This window comes from Coturnix japonica, unplaced genomic scaffold, assembly GCF_054131305.1.
Source record: "Coturnix japonica strain WE unplaced genomic scaffold, WE-NBRP24 Scf223, whole genome shotgun sequence".
NCBI lineage: Eukaryota > Metazoa > Chordata > Aves > Galliformes > Phasianidae > Coturnix > Coturnix japonica.
Genome location: NW_028189126.1, coordinates 1 through 26,285, shown reverse-complemented (window position 1 = coordinate 26,285; position 26,285 = coordinate 1). Strand labels below are relative to the sequence as shown.

Here is a 26,285-nt window from a genome sequence, read left to right as displayed (position 1 = left end):
TCCATCCCATCCTCATCCCAATCCCCCTCCCCATCCCATCCTTATCCCCATCCCCTCAACACTCCATCCCCCTTCCCATCCCTATCCCCCCTCCCCTCTATTCCCCATCCCAATCCCCCCCCCATCCCCAATCCAGTCCCCCCCCTCATCATCTCCCGCAGCTCGTGGGCCGTTCCCACGGTGCCGTCGTTACCAAACCCCTCCCTGAGCATCACGACGCTCCCATCGCCGTGGGCCGGTGCCGGGACTCACTTTTCCTGCTGGACCGGAACCGTCCCCGTTCCCTCCCACCTCCCTGCACCTACAGCGCGGCCACGGGCAGCGACACGGCGGCGGTGAGAGCCGGGGGCGGCGGGGGGCGATGGGGGGTAAGAGGGGTCGGGTGGGGTGGGGGGATGAGTGGGGTCGGTGGGCGCAGCGGGGCCCCGTCCAGCTCCCCATCCCGAGGGGTTCTGAGGTGGTTCTGACCCGAACTGACACCCACTCCCCATCTCGAGGTGGTTCTGACCCGAATTGCCGCCCCCTGACCCGGTGTTGGGGGTGATGTGGGATAAGAGGGGTCGGGTGGGGTGGGGGGCGATGGGGGATAAACGGGGTCGGTGGGCACAGCGGGACCCCGTCCTGCTCCCCATCCCGAGGGGTTCGAGGTGGTTCTGACCCGAACTGACACCCCTTAACCCGGTGTTGGGGGCGGTGGGGGGCGATGGGGGATAAGAGAGGTCGGGTGGGGTGAGGCGGGGGGCTATGGGGGGGATAAGCGGGGTCGGGTGGGGTGGGGGGCGATGGGGGATAAGCGGGGTCGGTGGGCACAGCGGGACCCCGTCCTGCTCCCCATCCCGAGGGGTTCGAGGTGGTTCTGACCCGAAGTGCCGCCCCCTGACCCGGTGTTGGGGGTGATGGGGGATAAGAGGGGTCGGGGGGGGTGGGGGGCGATGGGGGGATGAGCGGGGTCGGTGGGCGCAGTGGAGCCCCGTCCTGCTCCCCATCCCGGGGGGTTCTGAGGTGGTTCTGACCCGAACTGACACCCCTTGACCCGGTGTTGGGGGCGGTGGGGGGCGATGGTGGGATAAGAGGGGTCGGGTGGGGTGAGGCGGGGGGCGATGGGGGGGATAAGCGGGGTCGGGAGGGTTGGGGGGCGATGGGGGATGAGCGGGGTCGGTGGGCACAGCGGGACCCCGTCCTGCTCCCCATCCCGGGGGGTTCGAGGCGGTTCTGACCCGAAGTGCCGCCCCTTAACCCGGTGTTGGGGGCGGTGGGGGGATGAGCGGGGTCGGTGGGTGCAGCGGGGCCCCGTCCAGCTCCCCATCCCGAGGGGTTCGAGGTGGTTCTGACCCGAACTGACACCCCTTAACCCGGTGTTGGGGGTGGTGGGGGGCGATGGTGGGATAAGAGGGGTCGGGTGGGGTGAGGCGGGGGGCTATGGGGGGGATAAGCGGGGTCGGGTGGGGTGGGGGGCGATGGGGGATAAGCGGGGTCGGTGGGCACAGCGGGACCCCGTCCTGCTCCCCATCCCGGGGGGTTCGAGGCGGTTCTGACCCGAAGTGCCGCCCCCTGACCCGGTGTTGGGGGCGGTGGGGGGATAAGCGGGGTTGCGTGGGGTGTGGGGGGCTAAGGGGGGGATGAGCGGGGTCGGTGGGCGCAGCGGAGCCCCGTCCAGCTCCCCATCCCGGGGGGTTCTGAGTTGGTTCTGACCCGAACTGACACCCACTCCCCATCTCGAGGTGGTTCTGACCCGAAGTGCCGCCCCCTGACCCGGTGTTGGGGTCTGAGGGGGGCGGGGGGGGGTGTCCGGGGGTTGGTTTTGGGGGGGGGGGGGTTTGAATGGAGGAGGAACGTGGGCGAGCTCTCAGCGCCGGCGCTGCTCTTTGGTCACCACCCCGGGGTGGGCTGCACCCCTAACCCCATCTCCCCCCTCATCTCCCCCCAACCCTCCCCCACCATTCCCTCCCCCGAGCACACACCCCCTATCTCCCCCCTCCCCCCCCCCCCATCCCACCTCCTCGACCACCCCCCCTATATCCCCCCCATCTTTCCCTCCCCCCACCCCAGTCCTTGCCGGGGCTTTGGGGTCGCACACAGAAACCCCCTCCCCATCTCCCCCCCTCATCTCCCCCCCACTTTCCACCCTATATCCCCCCCACCTCCCCCTTTATCTCTCCCCCTACCGCCCCCCCCCCGATCCATGCTGGGGCTTCGGGATCGCACGCAGAACCCCCTCCCCATCTCTCTCCCCCATCTCCCCCCTCATCACCCCCATCTCCCCCCTCCCCCCTTGTCTCCACCCCCCCAAGCACACCCCCCCCCTATCTAACCCACCATCCCCCCTATATCCCCCTCATCTCCCCCTAGATCTCCTCCTTCCCCCCCCCCAATCCATGCCGGGGCTTCAGGGTCACACGCAGAACCAGAACCCCCTCCCCCCATCTCCCCCCCCCATCTCGCCCCCCCCATCTCCCCATCTCCCCCCCCCCCCCCCCCATTCCCTGCCATGTGGATGCCCCGCAGCGGCCGTGGGGTGTGGGGTGAAGGCCCCATTGCAAACGAGTGGGAGGGGAAGGATGAATGAATGGGAACGTACGGAGCCGCCGGGCGCGATGTGGGCGGCTGTGAGCGTCACCCGTGGGTGCCCGTCATATGGGGGGGGTCCCCGGGGGTGGGGGTGACACCGGGGGCTGTTCCGAGCCGGGTTTAGCGCCTCTATGGGGCTGGGGGGGGGCTGAGAGGAGCCTCTTGGTGACCCCCCCCCCCCCCTTATTCACAGCGTCCATGCGTTGCACCATGAGCCCTGCGTTGGGTCGGCGGCTGCTGCTGCTGCTGCTGGTCACCCCATGGGCTGCAGGTGAGCGGACAGAGGGGGGGGGGTTGGGGGCTTGAATGGGGGGGGAGTATAAGGGGGGTATAGGGAGGGTTATAGGGGGTATATGGGGGTATATATGGGGGTATATGGACAGTATAGGGGGGTATATGGGGGGTATAAAGGGGTACAGGGAATGGGTTGGGGGCTTTAAATGTGGGGGAGTATAAGGGGGGTATAGGGAGGGTTATAGGGGGTATATGGGGGCATAGGGGGGTATATGGGGGGATATGGGCAGTATGGGGGGTATAAAGGGATACAGGGGGTGGGTTGGGGACTTGAATGGGGGGGAGTATAAGGGGGGTATAGGGAGGGTTATAGGGGGTATATGGGGGCATAGGGGGAGATATGGGCAGTATAGGGGGGTATATGGGGGGTATAAAGGGGTACAGGGGGTGGGTTGGGGGCTTTAAATGTGGGGGAGTATAAGGGGGGTATAGGGGGAGTTATAGGGGGTATATGGGGGCATATGGGGGGATATGGGCAGTATAGGGGGGTATATGGGGGGTATAAAGGGGTACAGGGGGTGGGTTGGGGGCTTTAAATGTGGGGGAGTATAAGGGGGGTATAGGGGGAGTTGTAGGGGGTATATGGGGGCATAGGGGGGTATATGGGGGGATATGGGCAGTATAGGGGGGTATATGGGGGGTATAAAGGGGTACAGGGGGTGGGTTGGGGGCTTTAAATGTGGGGGAGTATAAGGGGGGTATAGGGGGAGTTATAGGGGGTATATGGGGGCATAGGGGGGTATATGGGGGGATATGGGCAGTATAGGGGGGTATATGGGGGGTATAAAGGGGTACAGGGGGTGGGTTGGGGGCTTGAATGGGGGGGAATATAAGGGGGGTATAGGGAGGGTTATAGGGGGTATATGGGGGCATAGGGGGGTATATGGGGGGATATGGGCAGTATGGGGGGTATAAAGAGATACAGGGGGTGGGTTGGGGGCTTGAATGGGGGGGGAGTATAAAGGGAGTATAGGGAGGGTTATAGGGAGTATATGGGGGCATATGGGGGAATATGGGCAGTATAGGGGGGTATATGGGGGGTATAAAGGGGCACAGGGGGTGGGTTGGGGGCTTTAAATGTGGGGGAGTATAAGGGGGGTATAGGGGGAGTTATAGGGGGTATATGGGGGCATAGGGGTATGTGGGGGGATATGGGCAGTATGGGGGGTATATGGGGGGTATAAAGGGGTACAGGGGGTGGGTTGGGGGCTTTAAATGTGGGGGAGTATAAGGGGGGTATAGGGGGAGTTATAGGGGGTATATGGGGGCATAGGGGGGTATATGGGGAGATATGGGCAGTATGGGGGGTATAAAGGGATACAGGGGGTGGGTTGGGGGCTTGAATGGGGGGGGGAGTATAAGGGGGGTATAGGGAGGGTAATAGGGAGTATATGGGGGCATAGGGGGGTATATGGGGGGATATGGGCAGTATAGGGGGGTATATGGGGGGTATAAAGGGGTACAGGGGGTGGGTTGGGGGCTTTAAATGTGGGGGAGTATAAGGGGGGTATAGGGGGAGTTATAGGGGGTATATGGGGGCATAGGGGGCTATATGGGGAGATATGGGCAGTATAGGGGGGTATAAAGGGATACAGGGGGTGGGTTGGGGGCTTGAATGTGGGGGGGAGTATAAGGGGGGTATAGGGAGGGTTATAGGGAGTATATGGGGGCATAGGGGGGGATATGGGGCAATATGGGCAGTATAGGGGGGTATATGGGGGGTATAAAGGGGGTACAGGGGGTGGGTTGGGGGCTTGAATGGGGGGAGAGTATAAGGGGGGTATAGGGGGAGTTAAAGGGGATATATGGGGGCATAGGGGGGTATATGGGGGTATATGGGCAGTATGGGGGGGTATATGGGGGGTATAAAGGGGTACAGGGGGGTAAAGAAGGGTATATGGGCAGGATGGGGGGTATATGGGGGTTATAGGAGGATATATGGGGGTGTGGGGGTTATAGGGAGGGTATAAGAGAGGGTTTTAGGAGGTATATGGGGGCATAGCAGGATATATGGGGCAATATGGGCAGTATAGGGGGGTATATGGGGGTATAAAGGGGTACAGGGGGGTAAAGAAGGGTGTATGGGCAGGATGGGGGGGTATATGGGGGTATAGGAGTGTATATGGGGGTATGAGGGGATATGAGGGGGTATAGGAGGGGTATATGGGTAGTATAGGGGGATATAGGGAAGTACAAGGGGTATATGGGCAGTATGGGGGGTATATGGGGGGTATAGGGTTGTATATGGGGGTATGAGGGGATATAAGGTGGTATAGGAGGGATATACGGGTAGTATAGGGGGATATAGAGGAGTACAAGGGGGTATATGGGCACTATGGGGGGTATGTGGGGGGGAATAGGGTTGTATGGGGGGTATAGGAGTGTGTATGGGGGTGTGGGGGGTATAGGGAGGGTATAAGAGAGGGTTTTAGTGGGTATATGGGGGCATAGAGGGATATATTGGGGGTATATGGGGCATAGTAGGATATATGGGGCAATATGGGCAGTATAGGGGTGTATATGGGGGTATAAAGGGGTACAGGGGGGTAAAGAAGGGTATATGGGCAGGATGGGGGGGTATATGGGGGTATAGGAGTGTATATGGGGGTATGGGGAGGGTATAAGGGTTATAGGGGGTGTATGGGGGCATAGAGGGATATATGGGGGGTATATGGGGGCATAGAGGGATATATGGGGGTAGATGGGGGCATAGAGGGATATATGGGGGTAGATGGGGGCAAAGTAAGATACATGGGGGAATATGGGCAGTATAGGGAGTATATGGGGGGTATAAAGGGGTACAGGGGGGGCAATGAAGGGTATATGGGCAGTATGGGGGTATAGGAGTGTATATGGGGGTACATAAGGGGGTATGGGGGGATATAAGGGGGGTATATTGGGTATATATCAGTATGGGGGTGTACATGGAGGGTATAGGGTTGTATAGGGGGGTATATGGAGGGTTATAGGAGGGTATCGGGATATAAGGGAATATAAGGGGGTATAGGAGGGGTATATGGGCAGTATGGGGGGGTATATGGGGGTACGGGGAGGGTATAAGGGTTATAGGGGGTGTATGGGGGCATAGAGGGATATATGGGGGGTATATGGGGGCATAGAGGGATATATGGGGGTATATGGAGGCATAGTAGGATACATGGAAGAATATGGGCAGTATAGGAGGGTATATGGGGGGTATATGGGGTATAGGGGGGTAAAGAAGGGTATATGGGCAGTATGGAGGGGTATATGGGGGGTGTAGGGATGTATGGGGGGTATATGGGGGGCATAGGAGTGTATATGGGGGTATATGGGGGTATAAGGGTTATAGGGGGTATATAGGGGCATAGAGGGATATATGGGGGGTATATGGGGCATAGTAGGATACATGGGGGTTTAATACGGGGTGGGGGGCTGCCCCGTGTCCTCCCATTGCAGGAGAACGGCCCTGCAGCGCCCGGGACTTCGGTCACGGCTCCGTGGTGTGTGTGTGCAGCGCTGCGTACTGCGACACCGTGCAGCCGCTGCAGCTGCCGGCACCGGGCAGGTTCGTCAAGTACGAGAGCAGCAAAGCTGGGAAGCGGCTGCAGCGCAGCGAGGGGGGGTTCCAGAGCAACGCAGCACACACAGGTGGGGGGGGGTGTGGGGGTATGGGGTGGGTTGGTTATGGGGTGGTTGTGGGGTGGGTTTGGGGTGGGTTGGTTATGGGGTGGGTTGGTTGTGGGTTGGCTATGGGGTGGGTTGGTTATGGGGTGGGTTGGTTATGGGGTGGGTATGGGGTGGGTTGGTTATTGGGCTGCAGCGCAGTGAGGGGGGGTTCCAGAGCAACGCCCCCAGTGCAGGTACCATCAATGGGGCCGGTTGGACACAGCAAGGATGGGAAACGGCTCCGGGACAAACAGCAGCTCGTCCCACCCTGCACTAAGAGCCCCAGTCACAGCCCAAAGACTTTTAACCTCATCCCAAAGATCCCCAACCCATCCTAATGACCTCCAACCTGATCCCAAAGACGCCCAAACTCATACCAAAGGCCCCCATCCCATCCCATCCCATCCCATCCCATCCCATCCCATCCCATCCCATCCCATCCCATCCCATCCCATCCCATCCCATCCCAAAGACCTCCAACCCCATCCTATCCCATAGATCTCCATCCCTAACCCCATCCCAAAGACCCCCAACCCATCCCCAAGATCCTCAACCCCACCCCAAGGCCTCCAACCCCATCCCAAGCACCTCCAACCCCACCCCAAAGATCCCCAACCCCATCCCAAAGATCACCATCTCATCCCAAAGACCCCCAATCCATCCCATCCCAAAGGCCTCCAACCCCATCACATTCCAAAGACCCCCATCCCGAAGACCCCATCCCAACCCCATCCCATCCCTAAGAACTCCAATCCCATTCCATCCCAAAAACCCCCAACCCCATCCCAATCCCACCCCAAAGACCTTTAACCCGATCCCAAAGTCTCCCATCCCAAAGACCTCCATCCCAACCCCATCCCATCCCAAAGACCTCCAACCCCATGCCACCCCAAAAACCCCCAACCCCATCCCATCCCAAAGGCTTCCAACCCCATCCCATCCCACCCCAAAAACCCCCACCCCCATCCCAAAGACCCCCATCCCAAAGACCTCCAACCTCATCCCGTCCCAAAGACCCCCATCCCATCCCAAAGATCCCCACCCCATCCCAAAGACCCCCATCCCAAAGACCTCCAACCTCATCCCATCCCAAAGACCCCCATCCCACCCCAAAAACCCCCAACCCCATCCCAAAGACCCCCATCCCAAAGGCCTCCAACCCCATCCCATCCCAAAGATCCCCAACCCCATCCCAAAGACCACCATCTCATCCCAAAGACCCCCAATCCATCCCATCCCAAAGGCCTCCAACCCCATGCCATTCCAAAGACCCCCATCCCAACCCCATCCCAAAGACCTCCTATCCCATCCCTAAGACTCCTATCCCACCCCAAAAAACCCCAACCCCATCCCAAAAACCCCATCCCAAAGGCCTCCAACCCCACCCCATCCCAAAGATCCCCACCCCATCCCAAAGACCCCCAACCCCATCCCAAAGACCCCCATCCCAAAGACCTCCAATCCATCCCATCCCAAAGACCCCCAACCCCACCCCATCCCACCATGCCCACCCATAGAACCACTGAGGCTGGCCAAGACCTCTAAGCCCATTGAGTCCAACCATTGACCCAACCCCACTGTACCCACTCCCGGAACCATTAAGGCCAGAAAAGACCCCAGCCCCCCCCGTGACCCCACAATCCACATCTCCGTGTGTCCCCACACCCCGTGGACAGCGCAGCCCTTCCTGCAGATCTCCACCTGACGCTGGACCCCACTCAGCGCTACCAGAAGGTGAAGGGCTTCGGGGGCTCCGTCACCGACTCGGCCGCCATCAACATCCTGTCGCTGCCCCAGGAGGCGCAGACGCACCTGATCCGCTCCTACTTCTCTGATGAAGGTGGGTCTGGGCAGGTGACCATCCCCAAAGTGCACAAAAGACCCTACAACCCCAAATCCATCCCCAAAGTGCACAAAGATCCTACAACCTCAAACACATCCCACAATACCCAAAGATCCTACAACCCCAAATCCATCCCCAAAGTGCACAAAGATCCTACAACCCCAAATACATCCCACAATACCCAAAGACCCTACAACCCCAAATCCATCCCCAAAGTGCACAAAGACCCTACAACCCCAAATCCATCCCCAAAGTGCTCTATATCCCCAACCCCAAATCCATCCCCACTGTGCCCAAAGATCCTACAACCCCAAATCCATCCCCAAAGTGCACAAAGACCCTACAACCCCAAATCCATCCCCACCGTGCCCAAAGATCCCAGCCCCAATCCCATCCCTGCAATGCCAATGATCCCAACCTCAAACCCATCCCCACTGTGCCCAAAGATCCCAACCCCATCCCTGCAATGGGATATCCCCAATATCCCCAACCCCAAACCCATCCCCACTGTGCCCAAAGATCCTACAACCCATCCCTGCAATGCCCAAAGACCCCAAATCCATCCCCGCTGTGCCCTATATCCCCAACCCCAAACCCATCACACCCAATGACCCCCCAACCCCAAATCCATCCCACAACACCCAAAGACCCCAACCCCACCCCATCCCCACCAGACCCAAAGCTCTCCACCCCACCATACCCAAAGATCTATGGGGCAGCTATGGGGCAGGTGGGTTCTCTCTCCTATGGGTCCACCAGCACTCTGGGTTGGGCTGCACCCTTGGGTGCCCCCCACGACCCCCCACCCCCATTTGCAGGCATTGAGTACAACCTGGTGCGCGTCCCCATGGCCAGCACCGACTTCTCGGTGCGACTCTACACCTACGCCGACACGGAGGGAGACTTCCAGCTGGAGCACTTCAACCTGACCGAGGAGGACACCGGGATGAAGGTTGGGAGGGTCCTTGAAGGTCACAGAGCCATGGGATGGGTTGGAAGGGTCCTTAAAGGTCATAGGACCATGGGATGGTTGGGTTGGAAGGGTCCTTGAAGGTCACAGAGCCATGGGATGGGTTGGAAGGGTCCTTGAAGATCGCAGAGCTATGGGATGGTTGGGTTCAAGGGTCCTTAAAGGCCATAGAACCATGGGATGGTTGGGTTGGAAGGGTCCTTGAAGATCACAGCCATGGGATGGGTTGGGTTCAAGGGTTCTTAAGGACCATAGGAACATGGGATGGGATGGGTTGGAAGGGTCCTGAAAGGTCATGGGATGGGTTGGAAGGGTTCTTAATGGACATAGAGGCATGGGATGGTTGGGTTGGAAGGGTCCTTAAAGGCCATAGAACCATGGGACAGATTGGAAGGGTCCTTAAAGCTCACAGCCATGGGATGGGTAGGAAGGGTCCTTAAAGCTCACACAGCCATGGGATGGTTGGGTTCAAGGGTTCTTAAGGACTATAGGAACATGGGCTGGGTTGGAAGGGTCCTGAAAGTTCTTGGGATGGGTTGGAAGGGTCCTTAAAGATCACAGAGCCATGGGGTAGGGTGGATGGGTCCTGAAAGGTCATAGGACTGTGAGATGGTTGGATTGGAAGGGACTTTGGAGACTGTAGGACTATGGAATGGGTTGGAAGGGTCCTGAAAGGCCATAGAACCATGGGATGGTTGGGTTGGAAGGGTCCTTAAAGCTCACAGAGCTATGGGATGGGTTGGAAGGGTCCTGAAAGGCCATAGAACAATGGGATGGTTGGGTTGGAAGGGTCCTTAAAGCTCACAGAGCCATGGGATGGGTTGGAAGGGGTCCTTAAAAGTCATAGGACCATGGGCTGGGTTGGAAGGGTCCTTAAAGATCACAGCCATGGGATGGGTTGGAAGGGTCCTTAAAGCTCATGGGATGGGTTGGAAGGGCGCTACTTGTGGCCATAGAACCACGTCCCATCAGCCCACAGCCAAAGTTGGCCTCCACCTCTTTGATCAGAAGAACCATGGGGGGGGATGCAATGGGGTGGGGGGGGTTGGGGGTCCCTGTGGATCCCGAGGCTCAACCCTGCTCCCATCTGCCCCCAGATCCCCATCCTAAAGGCGGCTCAGGCTGTGGCCGCGCGGCCGCTGTCGCTCTACGCCAGCCCATGGACGTCCCCGGTGTGGATGAAGACCAACGGCGCCATGACGGGGAGGGGGACGTTAAAAGGGACCCCAGGGGATAAATATCACACGACGTGGGCCAACTATTTCATCCGGTGAGCTCCAGTCCATCCCATCCCAAAGACCCCCAACTCCATCCCAAAGACCCCCAACTCCATCCCAAAGACCTCCAATCCATCCAATCCCAACTCCATCCCATCCCAAAGACCCCCAATTCCATCCCATCCCAAAGACCTCCAATCCATCCCATCCCGAAGACCCCCATCCCAAAGACCCCCAACCCCATCCCATCCCAAAGGCCCCTGTTCCACCCCATCCCAAAGACCCCCAACCTCATCTCAAAGACCCTAATCCCATCCCAAAGTCCCCCATCCCATCCCAAAGACCCCCAACCCCACCCCATCCCACCATGCTCACCCATAGAACCTTTGAGGCTGTGGCGAAGACCTCTAAGCCCATTGAGTCCAACCATTGACCCAACCCCACTGTACCCACTCCCAGAACCATTAAGGCCAGAGCTCAGGGTGGAGGGTACGAGGAGCCCAGTTGGTTCTGACCCGGCTGGTTCTGACCCGGCTGGTTCTGACCCGGCTGGTTCCTCTCCATGCCCAGGTTCTTGGATGAATACGCCAAACACAACCTGACCTTCTGGGCAGTGACTGCAGGCAATGAACCCACAGCCGGGGAGATCGTCTTCTACCCCTTCCAGTGCCTGGGATTCTCCCCCGAGCACCAGCGGGATTTCATCGCTCGGGACCTGGGCCCGGCGTTGGCCAACAGCTCCCACAGCAACGTGCAGCTCATCATCCTGGATGACCAGAGGGTGATGTTGCCCTACTGGGCTCAAGTGGTGAGAACTGTGGGGCTGTTTATGGGGGGCTGGGAGCGGCCTTTGGTTCCTCTGATCAATGAGGTGGAGGCCAGTTTTGGCTGTGGGCTGATGGGACGTGGTTCTATGGCCACAAATAGGGCCCTTCCAATCCATACCATGAGCTTTAAGGACCCTTCCAATCCATCCCATGAGCTTTAAGGACCCTTCCAACCCATCCATGGCTTCATGAGCTTTAAGGACCCTTCCAACCCAGCCTGTGTCTCTGTGAGCTTTAAGGACCCTTCCAATCCATCCCATGAGCTTTAAGGACCCTTCCAACCCATCCCATAGCTCTGTGAGCTTTAAGGACCCTTCCAATCCATACCATGAGCTTTAAGGACCCTTCCAACCCAGCCTGTGTCTCTGTGAGCTTTAAGGACCCTTCCAATCCATCCCATGGCTGTGATCTTTAAGGACCCTTCCAACCCAGCCCATGGTCCTATGACTTTTAAGGACCCCTTCCAACCCATCCCATGGCTCTGTGAGCTTTAAGGACCCTTCCAACCCAACCATCCCATGGTTCTATGGCCTTACAGGACCCTTCCAACCCATCCCGTGGTCCTACAGTCTCCAAGGTCCCTTCCAATCCAACCATCTCACAGTCCTATGACCTTTTAGGACCCATCCACCCCACCCCATGGCTCTGTGAGCTTTAAGGACCCTTCCAATTTGTCCCATGGTTCTATGGCCTTTAAGGATCCTTGAACCCAACCATCCCGTGCTTCTATGCCCTTTAAGGACCCTTCCAACCCATCCCATGGTCCTACAGACTCCAAGGTCCTTTCCAACCCAACCATCTCATGGCCCCATGACCTTTAAGGACCCTTCCAACCCACCCCACAGTTCTATGCCCTTTAAGGACCCTTCCAACCCAACCACCCCATGCTCTTTAAGGACCTTTCCAACCCCACCCCACAGTTCTATGGCCTTTCAGGACCCTTCCAACCCACTCCATGGTCCTACAGACTCCAAGGTCCTTTCCAACCCAACCATCCCATGACCTTTAAGGACCTTTCCAACCCCACCCCATAGTTCTATGACCTTTAAGGACCCTTCCAACCCATTCATCCCATGGCCCCATGACTTTTAAGGACCCTTCCAACCCATCCCATGGCTGTGAGCTTTAAGGACCCTTCCAACCCAACCATCCCATGACCTTTAAGGACCCTTCCAACCCCACCCCACAGTTCTATGACCTTTAAGGACCCTTCCAACCCATTCCATGGCTGTGATCTTTAAGGACCCTTCCAACCCAACCATCCCATGACCTTTAAGGACCTTTCCAACCCCACCCCATAGTTCTATGCCCTTTAAGGACCCTTCCAACCCATTCATCCCATGGCCCCATGACTTTTAAGGACCCTTCCAACCCATCCCATGGCTGTGAGCTTTAAGGACCCTTCCAACCCAACCATCCCATGACCTTTAAGGATCCTTCCAACCCCACCCCACAGTTCTATGACCTTTCAGGACCTTTCCAACCCACCCCACATTTCCCCATCTCCAATCTCCCATCCTTCCCCCCCCATTCTGTGCTCTTTAACCCCAACCATTAACCCACCACCTCCAGACCTTCCATTAACCCCCCCATGGAATCTCTGTGTATATTTGGGTGGGGGTCTGCAGGGTCAGCCATGTTTTTCTCCCCCCCCCCCAGGTCCTCAAAGACCCCGTGGCCGCCAGTTACATCGACGGCATCGGGATCCATTGGTACCTGGATTTCCTGGCCCCCATCGACCTGACGTTGTCCATCACCCACCATCTCTTCCCCAACCATTTCCTCCTCTCCACCGAAGCCTCCACTGGATCCTATTTCTGGGAGCCCAGGGTGGTCCTGGGGGGCTGGGAGAGGGGCAGCAAATACAGCCACAGCATCTTAACGGTGGGGCTCAGCTTTGGGGGGGGGGGTCTGTCCTATCATCTATGGGACCTCATTAAACATCCCCCCCCAGCCTGGAGGGGGGGGTTGGGTTATCATCCTATGGGACCTCATTAAAGGGACCCCCCCCCCCTCAAATAGGACCTGAATAACTACGTGACGGGTTGGACCGACTGGAACCTGGCGCTGGACCTGGAGGGGGGGCCCAACTGGAGCAAGAACTACGTGGACAGCCCCGTCATCGTCGACAGCAGCCAGGGCGTCTTCTACAAGCAGCCCATGTTCTACCACATGGGGCACTTCAGGTGGGTCACAGACCCCCCGGGACCCCCCCCATAGCAAACCAGGCTGCTATAGGAGCAATGGGGGCTCATAGAACCCCCCCATAGCAAACCAGGCTGCTATAGGAGCAATGGGGGCCCATAGAACCCCCCCATAGCAAACCAGGCTGCTATAGGAGCAATGGCGGCTCATAGAACCCCCCCATAGCAAACCAGGCTGCTATAGGAGCAATGGGGGCTCATAGAACCCCCCCATAGCAAACCAGGCTGCACCTACAGGAGCAATGGGGCTCACAGACCCCCCCAAGCTGCTATAGGAGCAATGGGGGCCCATAGAACCCCCCCCATAGCAAACCAGGCTGCTATAGGAGCCATGGGGGCTCCCAGACACCCCCCCACAGCACCCCAAGCTGCCATAGGAGCTCTAAGACCCCTCCCACAGCACCCCAGGCTGCACCTATAGAAGCAATGGGGGTTCATAGATTCCACCCCCCCCCCCCCAGCATCCCAGGCGACCCCAGGGAAGAGGGGGGGGCTGGGGGGGGTCAAGAAAGGTAGAGGGGAGGGTTGGGGGGTTCAAGTGCCATAGGAGCAATAGGAGCTCATAGAACCCCCCCATGGCACCCCAGGCTGCTATAGGAGCAATGGGGGCTCATAGAACCCCCCATAGCAAACCAGGCTGCTATAGGAGCTTACAGGACCCCCCATAGCACCCCAGGCTGCACCCATAGGAGCAATGGGGGGGCTCACAGACCCCCCCAAGCTTCTATAGGAGCAATGGGGGCTCCCAGGACCCCCCCCCATAACCCCCCAGGCTGCCATAGGAGCAATAGGGGCTCCCAGACCCCTCCCAATAGCAACCCAAGCTGCTATTGGAGCTCACAGGACCCCCCCATAGCACCCCCAGGCTGCACCCATAGGAGCAGTATAGGAGCAATGGGGTCTCACAGACCCCTCCCCAGGACCCTCCCCCCGTAACACCCCAGGCTGCCATAGGAGCAATGGGGGCTCAATGTGGATCTGACCCCCACCCTCGGGCGGCTCTGGGGGGTCCCAGCGCTGTGCTGGGCGGGGGACCCCCCCCATAACCCCCCCCCACAACCCCCCCTTTGTGCCCCCCCCATTGCAGTAAGTTCATCCCCGAGGGCTCCCAACGCGTCGGGCTGCGCGTTTCCCGTCGGTGCCGTCGCTGCGGGTTGGAGCACACCGCGTTCCTGCGGCCCGACGGGGCGGCCGTGCTCGTGGTGCTCAACAGGTCAGTGCGACCACCCCAACCCGCCCCACATCGCGACCCACAGCCCGACCCCCAACCCGCCCCATATCGCGACCCACAGCCCGACCCCCAACCCGCCCCATATCGCGACCCACAGCCCGACCCCCCATCCCAGCCCCACAGCCCGACCCCCAAACCCGCCCCGCATCGCGACCCACAGCCCCACCCCCCCATCCCAGCCCCACAGCCCGACCCCAAACCCGCCCCACATCGCGACCCACAGCCCGACCCCCCATCCCAGCCCCACAGCCCGACCCCCAAACCCGCCCCGCATCGCGACCCACAGCCCCACCCCCCCATCCCAGCCCCACAGCCCGACCCCAAACCCGCCCCACATCGCGACCCACAGCCCGACCCCCCATCCCAGCCCCACAGCCCGACCCCCAAACCCGCCCCATATCGCGACCCCCAGCTCCGCCCCGTAGCCCGACCCTCGGTCCGGCCCCATAGCCCGATCCCGACCCTGCAGCCCTACCCCCCCCATCCCGACCCCACAACCCCGACCCCCATCCCAGCCCCGTAGCCCTACCCCACAATCTGCCCCCCGGCCCCAAACCCGGCCCCACATCCCTGCCCTGCACTCTGCCTCCCATCTCAACCCCCATCCCGACCCCTCAGCCCTACCCTGCAGCCTGACCCTACAGTCCCTATCCCCTATTCTGACCCCATAGTCTGACTGACCCCCACCCTGACCCCATAATCTGGCTCCACAGCCCCGACCCACAGCCCTGCCCCCCATCCCGACCCCTCAGCCCTACCCTGCAGTCCGACCCTATAGCCCCGACCCCATAGTCTGACCCCCATCCTGACCCCATAGTTTGATCCCCATCCTGACCCCATAGTTTGATCCCCATCCTGACCCCATAGTCTGACCCTCATCCTGACCCCATAGTCTGACCCCCATCCCCACCCCATAGTTTGATTCCCATCCTGACCCCATAGTCTGCCCCCCCCGACCCCACAGCCGTACCCTGCAGCCCCCCACCCCCCCTCTGACCTCTCCCCCCCATAGATCCCCCTCTCCGGTCTCATTTGGGATTTCCGACCCCACCGTTGGGGTCATTGAGGACGTCGCCCCCCCCGACTCCATACAGACGTTCCTATGGCAGCACCGGGTGTAGCCGTGACCCCCCGGGGGGGCTTTTGGGGACGGACCCCCCCCCTTGTGCCACCCCAATGGGGTCCGGTTGATCCAAGGTCCCCCCCCCCCCCCCTCCCCCCGTGTTGATTTCTATGGGGTTTTCATTAAAGAATGGGGTTTTGTTTTGGATCATGTCGCCTCAATGAGCCCCCCCAAAAAACGGCCCTAATGGGGTGGGGGGATTTGGGGGGAACTCAGGGATGGGGGGTCCCTATGGGGGGGCTGGAGTCCCATCCCTGCTATAGGGTTGGGGTCCCATCCTCACTATAGGGCTGGGGTTCCATCCCTGCTTTGGGATTGGGGTCCCATCCTCACTATAGGGTTGGGGTCCCATCCTCACTATAGGGCTGGGGTTCCATCCCTGCTTTGGGATTGGGGTCCCATCCCTGCTATGGGGTTGGAGTCAAACCCTTATTATAGGGTTAAGGTCCTGTCCCTGCTATGGGGTTGGAGTCAAACCCTTATTATAGGGTTGAGGTCCTGTCCCTGCTATGGGGTTGGGGTCAAACCCTCACTATAGGATTGAGAGTCTCATCCCTGCTATGGGGCTGAGGTCACACCCATGCTATGGGGCTGGGGTCCCATTCCTGCTTTGGGGTCCTATCCTCACTATAGGGCTGGGGTCCCGTCCCTGCTATCGGATTAGAGTCCCATCCTCACTATGGGGTTGGGGTCCCATCCCTGCTATGGGGTTGGGATCAAACCCTCACTATGGGGTGGGGTTGGGGTCCCATCCTCACTATGGGGCTGAGGTCACACTCATGCTATGGGGTTTATGGGATCCCATCCTCACTATAGGGTCACACCCATGCTATGGTTTTGGGGTCCCATTCCTTCTATAGGGTTGGTGTTCCATCCCTGCTATGGGGTTGGGATCAAACCCTCACTTATGGGGCTGGGGTCCCATCCCTGCTATGGGATTGGGGTCCCATCCTCACTATGGGGTTGGTTTCCCATCCCTGCAATAGGGCTGAGGTCACACCCATGTTATGGGGTTGGGGTCCCATTCCTTCTATGGGGCTGAGGTCACATCCATGTTATGGGGTTGGGATCAACCCTCACTATAGGGTTGGGGTCCCTGCCTCACTATGGGATGGGGTTGGGGTGCTGTCTCTGCTATGGGGTCGGAGTCAAACCCTCACTATAGGGTTTAAAGGGTCCCATCCCTGCTATGGGGTTGGGATCAAACCCTCACTATATGGCTGGGGTCAAACCATCACTATAGGGCTGGGGTCCCATCCCTGCTATGGGGTTGGGATCAAACCCTCACTATGGGGCTGAGGTCATACCCATGTTATGGGGTTGGGGTCCTGTCTCTGCTATGGGGTTTATGGGGTCCCACACTTGCTATGGGGTTGGAATCATGTCCTCACTATGGGATTGGGGTCAAACCATCACTATGGGGCTGAGGTTATACCCACGCTATGGGGTTGGGGTCCCATCCTCACTATGGAGCTGAGGTCACACCCATGTTATGGGATTAGAGCCCCATCCCTGCTATGGGGTTGGGGTCAAACCTTTGCTATGGGGTTGGGGTCCCTGCTATGGGGCTGAGGTCCTATCCCTGCTATGGGGTTGGGGTCCCTGCTATGGGGCTGAGGTCCTATCCCTGCTATGGGGTTGGGGTCCCATCCTCACTATAGGGTTGGGGTCCTGTCCCTGCTATGGGGTTGGTGTCATGTCCTCACTATAGGGTTTATAGGGTCCCACCCCTGTTATGGGGCTGAGGTCACGCCCCTGCTATGGGGTTAATGGGCTCTATGGGCTTTATGGGGTTGGTTTATGGGCTTTATGGGGTCCCACCCCTGCTATGGGCTTTTTATGGGGTTTGTGGGGTTTTTATGGGCTTTATGGGTTGGTTTATGGGCTCTATGGGGTTTATGGGCTTGATGGGGTTTATGAGCTTTATGGGGTTGGTTTATGGGGTTAATGGGCTTTATGGGGTCTATGGGGTCCCGCCCTCCCGGTGCCGTTCCCTTCTCCTCCCTCATTCCATCCGGGTGACGCCATGTTGGGGGGGGGGGGGCAGTGGGGGGGGGGGGCGTTGACTCATCCCCCCCAGTGGGAGCAGCCGGAGGGAGGGCACAGCGCGGGGGGGGGGCAATGGGGGTCAATGGGAGCAATGGGAAGCAATGGGGGCTATGGGGATAATGGGAACAATGGGGGCAATGGGAGCAATGGGGTTATGGGGGCAATTGGGTTAATGGGGGCAATGGGAGCAATGGGGTCATGGGGGCAATTGGGTTAATGGGGGCAATGGGAGCAATGGGGTCATGGGGGCAATTGGGTTAACGGGGGCAATGGGAGCAGTGGGGTTATTGGGAGCAGCACTGGGAGCACTGGGGTTAATGGGATTAACACTGATGTTAATGGGAGCACTGGGAGCAGCACTAGGGTTAATGGGAGCACTGGGATTAACATTGGGGTTAATGGGAGCACTGGGATTAATGTTGGGGTTACTGGGAGCACTGGGAGCATCACTGGGGTTACTGGGAGCAGCATTGGGGTTACTGGGAGCTGCACTGGGATTAACATCATTGGTGTTACTGGGAGCACTGGGAAGGGTACTGGGGTTATTGGGAGAACTGGGAGCAGCATTAGGGTTACTGGGAGCAGCACTGGTGTTACTGGGAGCAGGACTGGGAGCACTGGGGTTACTGGGGACACTGGGAACAGCACTGCAGCTACTGGGAGCACTGGGAGCATCACCGGGGTAACTGGGGTTACTGGGAGCAGCAATGGGAGCACTGGGGTTACTGGGAGCACTGGGGTTACTGGTGTTGGGCACTGGGGTTACTGGGAGCACCACTGCTGTTATGGGGTTACTGGGAACAGCATTAGGAGCAGCACTGGGGTTATTGTGACTAGTGGGAACAGCACTGGGGTTACTGGGAGCATCACTTGGGTTACTGGGAGCACTGGGAGCAGCACTGGGAGCATCCCTGTTGTTACTGGTGTTACTGGGAGCAGTGGGAGCACTATTAGGGTTACTGGGAGCAGCACTGGGGTTACTGGGAGCACTGGGTGCAGCAATGGGGGCAGCACTGGGGTTAATGGTGTTACTGGGAGCATCAGTGGGAGCAGCACTGGGGTTACTGGGACCAGCACTGGGGTTACTGGGAGCACCATTGGGGTTACTGGGGTTACCAGGAGCAGCACTGGGGTTACTGGTGTTACTGGGATTAACATTGGGGTTACTGGGAGCATCCCTGTTGTTACTGGTGTTACTGGGAGCAGCACTGGGGTTACTGGTGTTACTGGGATTAACATTGGGGTTACTGGGAGCACTGGGAGCATCCCTGTTGTTACTGGTGTTACTGGGAACAGCATTGGGGTTACTGGGGGCAGCACTGGGGTTACTGGGCACATCCCTATTGTCACTGGGAGCACTGCTGCTATTTCTGCCCATCTCATCCTTTATTGCCCCTCAGTCCCATCCTTCCTCCTTCCCCCCCCCCCCCCTCACTCCTCCTCCTCCTCCTCCTCCCCCTCCCCCCCCCTCCCCCCCTGCCGCCCCCCTGCCCCCCCCCCACGGCCACGATCCCGCTGAGCAGCCCGTAGCCCAACATGGCGCCCAGCGCCAGCAGCGCCCACAGCAGCTGAGAGCGACGACGGTGGGGGTCGTCGTCCACGTCCACGTCTGGGGCAGGGGGGCGGGTGACGGTGGGGGGGTCACCTGGAGGGGGAATGGATAATGGGGGGGGTCAATAGGGGATAATGGGGGGGGGTCACCTGGAGGGGGGAATGGGGGGGGGTCAATAGGGGATAATGGGGGGGCGTCAGCTATAGGACCTATAGGGGAATCTATGGGGGGGGGTGTCAGCTATAGGACCTATGGGGGGATCTATGGGGGGGGGGTGTCAGCTATAGGACCTATAGGGGGATCTATGGGGGGGGGGTGTCAGCTATAGGACCTATAGGGGAATCTATGGGGGGGGGTGTCAGCTATAGGACCTATAGGGGGATCTATGGGGGGGGGGGTGTCAGCTATAGGACCTATAGGGGAATCTATGGGGGGGGGGTGTCAGCTATAGGACCTATAGGGGGATCTATGGGGGGGGCAGCTATAGGACCTATAGGGGGATCTATGGGGGGGGCAGCTATAGGACCTATAGGGGGATCTATGGGGGGGGCAGCTATAGGACCTATAGGGGGATCTATGGGGGGGGCAGCTATAGGACCTATAGGGGGATTAATGGGGGGGGTCAGCTATAGGACCTATAGGGGGATCTATGGGGGGCGGGAGGTGATGGTGGGGGGGTCACCTGGAGGGGGAATGGGGGGGGTCAATAGGGGATAATGGGGGGGGGGGTCAGCTATAGGACCTATAGGGGGATCTATGGGGGGGGGCAGCTATAGGACCTATAGGGGGATCTATGAGGGGGGGGTGTCAGCTATAGGACCTATAGGGTGATCTATGGGGGGGGGGTGTCAGCTATAGGACCTATAGGGGGATCTATGGGGGGCGGGAGGTGATGGTGGGGGGGTCACCTGGAGGGGGATCAATGGGGGGGGGGGTCAGCTATAGGACCTATAGGGGGATCTATGGGGGGGGGTGTCAGCTATAGGACCTATAGGGGATCTATGGGGGGGGGGTGTCAGCTATAGGACCTATAGGGGGATCTATGGGGGGGGGTGTCAGCTATAGGACCTATAGGGGGATCTATGGGGGGCGGGAGGTGATGGTGGGGGGGTCACCTGGAGGGGGGAATGGGTGGTGGGGGGGTCAATAGGGATAATGGGGGGGGGGTCACATATAGGGGGTAATGGGGGGGGGTGGTCAATGGGGGAGTCACCTATAGAGGGATCAATGGGGGGGGTCAGCTATAGGGGGTAATGGGAGGGGGGGGTCAATGGGGGATCAATGGGGTGAGATCAATGGGAGGGTCAGCTATAGGGGGTCATGGGGGGGGGTCAGCTGTATGGGGTAATGGAGGGGGGTCAATGGGGGGTCAGCTATAAGGGGTCATTGGGGGGGGGTCACTATAGGGGATAATGGGGGGGGTTCAGCTATAGGGGGTAATGGGGGGGGGTTCAGCTATAGGGGGTAATGGGAGGGGTCACTTGTAGGGGATAATGGGGGGGGGATCAGCTATAGGACCTATAGGGGCATCTATGGGGGGGATGAGTAAGGGGGTCACCTATGGGGAGGGTGGTCAGTGTGGGGGGGTCACCTATAGGGGGATAATGGGGGGGACTAATGTGGAGGTCACCTATAGGGATATCAATGGGGGAGGGTCAACTGTAGGGGATAATGGGGGGGGATCACTATAGGGGGATCAATGGGGGGGTGTTAATGGGGGGGTCACCTATAGGGGGTAATGTAATGGGGGGGGTCACTATAGGGAGTAATGGGGGGGGTCAATGTGGGGGTTATGGGGATCAGCTATAGGAGGATCAATGGGGGGGGGTCACCTGTAGGGGATAATGGTGGGGATCAATGGGGAGGGGGTCACTTATAGGAACCATAGGGGGATCAATGGGGGGGGGGATGATGGGAAGGTCACCTATAGGACCTATAGGAGGGTCAATAGGTGGGGGGGTCACCTATAGGGGGATAATGGGGGGGGAGGGTCACCTATAGGACCTATAGGAGGGTCAATGGGTGGGGTCACTTATAGGGGGACAATGGGAGGAATCAATGGGGGGGAGGGTCACCTATAGGGGGACAATGGAGCCCCCCAGACCCACATAGGAGCATCCCAAACCCACAGGGACACCCCAGACCCCCGATGACACCCCACATAGGAGCCCCCCAGCCCCACAGTGACACCACCCCCCATCCCAGCCTGGTTCTGCCCCGGTTCTGGTTCTGCCCCGGTTCTGCCCCGGTTCTGCCCCGGTTCTGCCCCGGTTCCGGTTCTGCCCCGGTTCTGCCCCGGTTCTGGTTCTGCCCTGGTTCTGCCCCAGTTCTGCCCCAGTTCTGCCCCAGTTCTGCCCCGGTTCTGGTTCTGCCCCGGTTCTGCCCCGGTTCTGGTTCTGCCCCGGTTCCGGTTCTGCCCTGGTTCTGCCCCGGTTCCGGTTCTGTCCCGGTTCTGCCCGGTTCTGGTTCTGCCCCGGTTCTGCCCCGGTTCTGTCCCGGTTCTGGCCCGGTTCTGCCCCAGTTCTGCCCCCGTTCTGCCCCCATCCTGCCCCGGTTCTGCCCCGGTTCCGGTTCTGTCCCGGTTCTGTCCTGGTTCTGCCCCGGTTCTGGTTCTGCCCCGGTTCTGGTTCTGTCCCAGTTCTGCCCCCATCCCGCCCCGGTTCTGTCCTGGTTCCGCCCCGGTTCTGCCCCCATCCTGCCCCGGTTCTGCCCCGGTTCCGTCCCGGTTCTGCCCCCATCCCGCCCCGGTTCCGGTTCTGTCCCGGTTCTGCCCCCATCCCGCCCCGGTTCTGCCCCGGTTCTGCCCCCATCCCGCCCCGGTTCTGCCCTGGTTCTGCCCTGGTCCCGTCCCGGTTCTGTCCCGGTTCTGCCCTGGTTCTGCCCTGGTCCCGTCCCGGTTCTGTCCCGGTTCTGCCCTGGTTCTGCCCTGGTCCCGTCCCGGTTCTGTCCCGGTTCTGCCCTGGTTCTGCCCTGGTCCCGTCCCGGTTCTGTCCCGGTTCCGCCCCGGTTCCGCCCGGTTCTGACCGCTGTCCCATGGAAGTAGAGGCTCTGGATGGTGGCGCACAGCTCGCACAGGTTCCTCAGTGCCCGCAGGTGCTGCTGCAGTTTCCCGTTGGGCAGCTCCGCCTTCAGCAGCGGCGCCAACCGGCTGAACAGCACCGCGTCCAGGGCAGCGGGGCTGAGGGACACGGAGCACTGAGCCCATAACCTATAGAACCCTGTAACCTACATAGCACACCTAGAACCACCATAATACCCCTATAACCACCATAACCCACCTATAACCACCATAACACCCCTATAACCTCCATAACACCCCTATAACCCTATAACCTCCATAGCACCCCGATAACCACCATAACACCCCTAGAACCACCCTATAACCACCATAACCCCCCTATAACCACCATAACACTCCTATAACCCTATAACCAACATAACACCCCTAGAACCCAATAACCACCATAACACCCCTATAACCCCCCTATAACCATCATAACCCCCCTATAACCACCAAATCCCACCTATAATCCCCCTATAACCATCATAACCCCCCTAGAACCACCATATCCCCTATAACCCTATAACCACCATAACCCCCTATAACCTCCCTATAACCACCATATCCCACCTATAACCCCCCTATAAACACCATAACACCCCTAGAACCCTATAACCACCATATCCCCCCATAACCCTATAACCTCTATAGCACCCCTATAACCACCATAACACCCCTATAACCACTATATCACCTATAACCCTATAACCCTAGAACCACCATAACACCCCTATAACCCTATAACCTCCATAACCCACCTAGAACCACCATAATACCCCTATAACCACCATAACCCACCTATAACCACCCTATAATCACCATAACACCCCTATAACCACTATATCCCCTATAACCCTATAACCACCATAACACCCCTATAACCACCATAACACCCCTATACCCCTACAACCACCATAACCACCCCTAGAACCACCATATAACCACCATAACACCCCTATAATCCTATAACCACCATAACCCACCTATAACCACCATAACACCCCTATAACCACTATATCCCCTATAACCCTATAACCTCCATAACACCCCTATAACCCTATAACCATCATAACCCCCCTATAGCCCCCCTATAACCACCATATCCCCTATAACCCTATAACCACCATAACCCCCCTATAACCTCCCTATAACCACCATATCCCACCTATAACCCCCCTATAACCACCATAACACCCCTATAACCACTATATCCCCTATAACCCTATAACCACCATAATACCCCTATAACCCTATAACCATCATAACCCCCCTATAGCCCCCCTATAACCACCATATCCCCTCTATAACCCTATAACCACCATAACCCCCCTATAACCTCCCTATAACCACCATATCCCACCTATAACCCCCCTATAACCACCATAACACCCCTATAACCCCCCCTATAACCCCCATAACCTCCATATCCCACCTATAACCCCCCTATAACCACCATATCCCCCCTATAACCTTCCTATAACCCCCTTATCCTACCTATAACCCCCATAACCCCCCTATAGCCCCCATATCCCACCTACAACCCCTATAATCCCCCTACCTCCTCTATAACCCCCATATCCCCTCTATAACCCCCCTATAACCATCATATCCCCCCTATAACCACCATAACACCCCTATAACCCCCCTATAACCACCATATCCCCTCTATAACCTTCCTATAACCTTCCTATAACCCCATAACCCACCTATAACCCCCATAACCCCTCTATAACCCCATATCCCACCTATAACCCCCATAGCCCCTCTATAATCCCTATAACCTCCATATCCCACCTATAACGCCTATAACCACCATATCCCCTCTATAACCCTTATAACCTTTCTGTAACCCCATATCCCATCTATGACCCCCATAATTCCCCTATAACCCACCTATAACCCCCATATCCCCTCTGTAACCCCCATATCCCACCTATGACCCCACAGCCCCCACAGCCCCCCTATAAGCCCCATGACTCCTATAACCCCATAGCCCCTATAACACCCATAACCCCATAGCCCCACCTTAGTCCCCATAGCCCCCCAATAACCCTCATAGCCCCCACAGCCCCCATAACCCCACTGACCCCATACCCCCCATTGCCCCCCTATACCCCCCCACAGCCCCCCTATAAGCCCATGACTCCTATAACCCCATAGCCCCCATAGCCCCTGCAGCCCCAATAGCCCCCATAACCCCATAATCCCCACAGCCCCCCTTAGTCCCCATAACCCCATAGCTCCCATAACCCCACTGACCCCATACCCCCGCCCGTAGCCCCCTATACCCCCCACAGCCCTCCTATAAGCCCCATGACTCCTATAACCCCATAGTCCCCATAGCCCCTATAACCCCATAACCCTCATAGCCCCCACAGCCCCCCATAACCCCATTGCCCCCCTATACCCCCCCACAGCCCCCATATAAGCCCCATGACTCCTATAACCCCATAACCCCATAGCCCCCCCTTAGTCCCCATAGCCCCTATAACCCCATAACCCCTATAGCCCCCCATAACCCCACTGACCCCATAACCCCCCCCATAGTCCCCTATACCCCCTCCCACAGCCCCCCTATAAGCCCCATGACTCCTATAACCCCATAACCCCACAGCCCCCCTTAGTCCCCATAGCCCCATAACCCCATAACCCTCATAGCCCCCACAGCCCCCCATAACCCCATAGCCCCCCTATACCCCCCACAGCCCCCCTATAAGCCCCATGACTCCTATAACCCCATAGTCCCCACAGCCCCCCTTAGTCCCCATAGCCCCTATAACCCCATAACCCCTATAGCCCCCACAGCCCCCCATAACCCCACTGACCCCATAACCCCCCCATACCCCCCCATACTCACGAGTCCCCAAAGAAGAAACCGCTGTGTCCCCAGGCGCTGTGACAGCAGGGTCAGACACTCACAGGCTTCGCGGTACAGCTGGGGGGGGGACATGGGGGGGGCACATTGGGGTCCCACATTCACCCCCCCCCCCCATAGCACTGCCCCCCCCACCCTATGTAACCCCCCCACCCTATTTACCCCCTTTATTTATTTACCCACCCGTATTAGCACTGTGCCCCGCATCCATAGTACTGCCCCCCCCACCCCATAGTACTGCCCCCCCATAGCACTGCCCCCCCCATGTGCCCCCCCCGTAGTACTACCACCCCATGTGCCCCCCCCCTTAGCACTGCCCCCCCCTCCCCCCCCCATTTGCCCCATCTTCCCCCCCCCCTAGTACTGCCCCCCTTCCCCCCTCCCCATATTACTGCCCCCCCCCTTGTGGCCCCCCATAGTACTGCCCCCCCATATGCCCCCCCTTTTACCCCCCATTACTGCCCCCCCTCCCACGTGCCACCCCATAGTACTGCCCCCCCCATATGCCCCCTCTTCCCCCACCCCCATAGCACTGCCCCCCCCATGTTCCCCCCCCCATAGTACTGCCCCCCCATGTGCCCCCCCTATAGAATTCCCCCCTTCCCCCCTCCCGATGTGCCCCCCCATTACTGCCCCCCCCATAGTACTGCCCCCCCTTTACCCCCCCCATAGTAATGCCCCCCCATGTGCCCCCCCTTTACCCCCCATTACTGCCCCCCCCACATACCCCCCCATAGCACTGCCCCCCCCATATGCCCCCTCTTCCCCACCCCTATAGCACTGCCCCCATATGTGCCCCCCCATTTCTGCCCCCCTTTTACCA

At 58.9% G+C, this 26,285-nt stretch overlaps 2 protein-coding genes across 2 annotated transcripts; one reads left to right on the top strand and one right to left on the bottom strand.

Annotated features, from left to right (window-relative positions):
• The first annotated feature begins 229 nt into the window (after nt 1–229).
• Nucleotides 230–16,070, top strand: GBA1 (glucosylceramidase beta 1). The gene is made up of 11 exons (XM_085535906.1): nt 230–335; nt 2,762–2,839; nt 6,301–6,492; nt 8,204–8,350; nt 9,172–9,305; nt 10,421–10,593; nt 11,111–11,348; nt 13,027–13,251; nt 13,390–13,553; nt 14,659–14,784; nt 15,815–16,070. The coding sequence occupies exons 2-11, from the start codon at nt 2,767–2,769 to the stop codon at nt 15,921–15,923; spliced, it is 1,581 nt and encodes a 526-aa protein (XP_085392032.1). The 5' UTR covers nt 230–335; nt 2,762–2,766; the 3' UTR covers nt 15,924–16,070.
• A 3,283-nt stretch (nt 16,071–19,353) lies between these two features.
• Nucleotides 19,354–25,522, bottom strand: LOC146750964 (metaxin-1-like; the record flags this gene model as incomplete). The annotated part of the gene is given in 5 exon segments (XM_085535907.1): nt 19,354–19,619; nt 22,551–22,565; nt 22,568–22,704; nt 25,445–25,461; nt 25,463–25,522. Coding segments are annotated over 5 exon segments (495 nt in total), but the record flags the coding sequence as incomplete, so codon positions are not given.
• Between the last annotated feature and the right edge of the window lie 763 nt (nt 25,523–26,285).

Coding starts and splice junctions, on each gene's coding strand:
- GBA1 (XM_085535906.1), top strand. CDS start 2,767: ATGCGTTGCACCATGAGCCCTGCGTTGGGTCGGCGGCTGCTGCTGCTG. Junction 10,594..11,110: donor TGGGCCAACTATTTCATCCG/GTGAGCTCCAGT, acceptor CTCCATGCCCAG/GTTCTTGGATGAATACGCCA. Junction 13,252..13,389: donor ACAGCCACAGCATCTTAACG/GTGGGGCTCAGC, acceptor CCCCTCAAATAG/GACCTGAATAACTACGTGAC.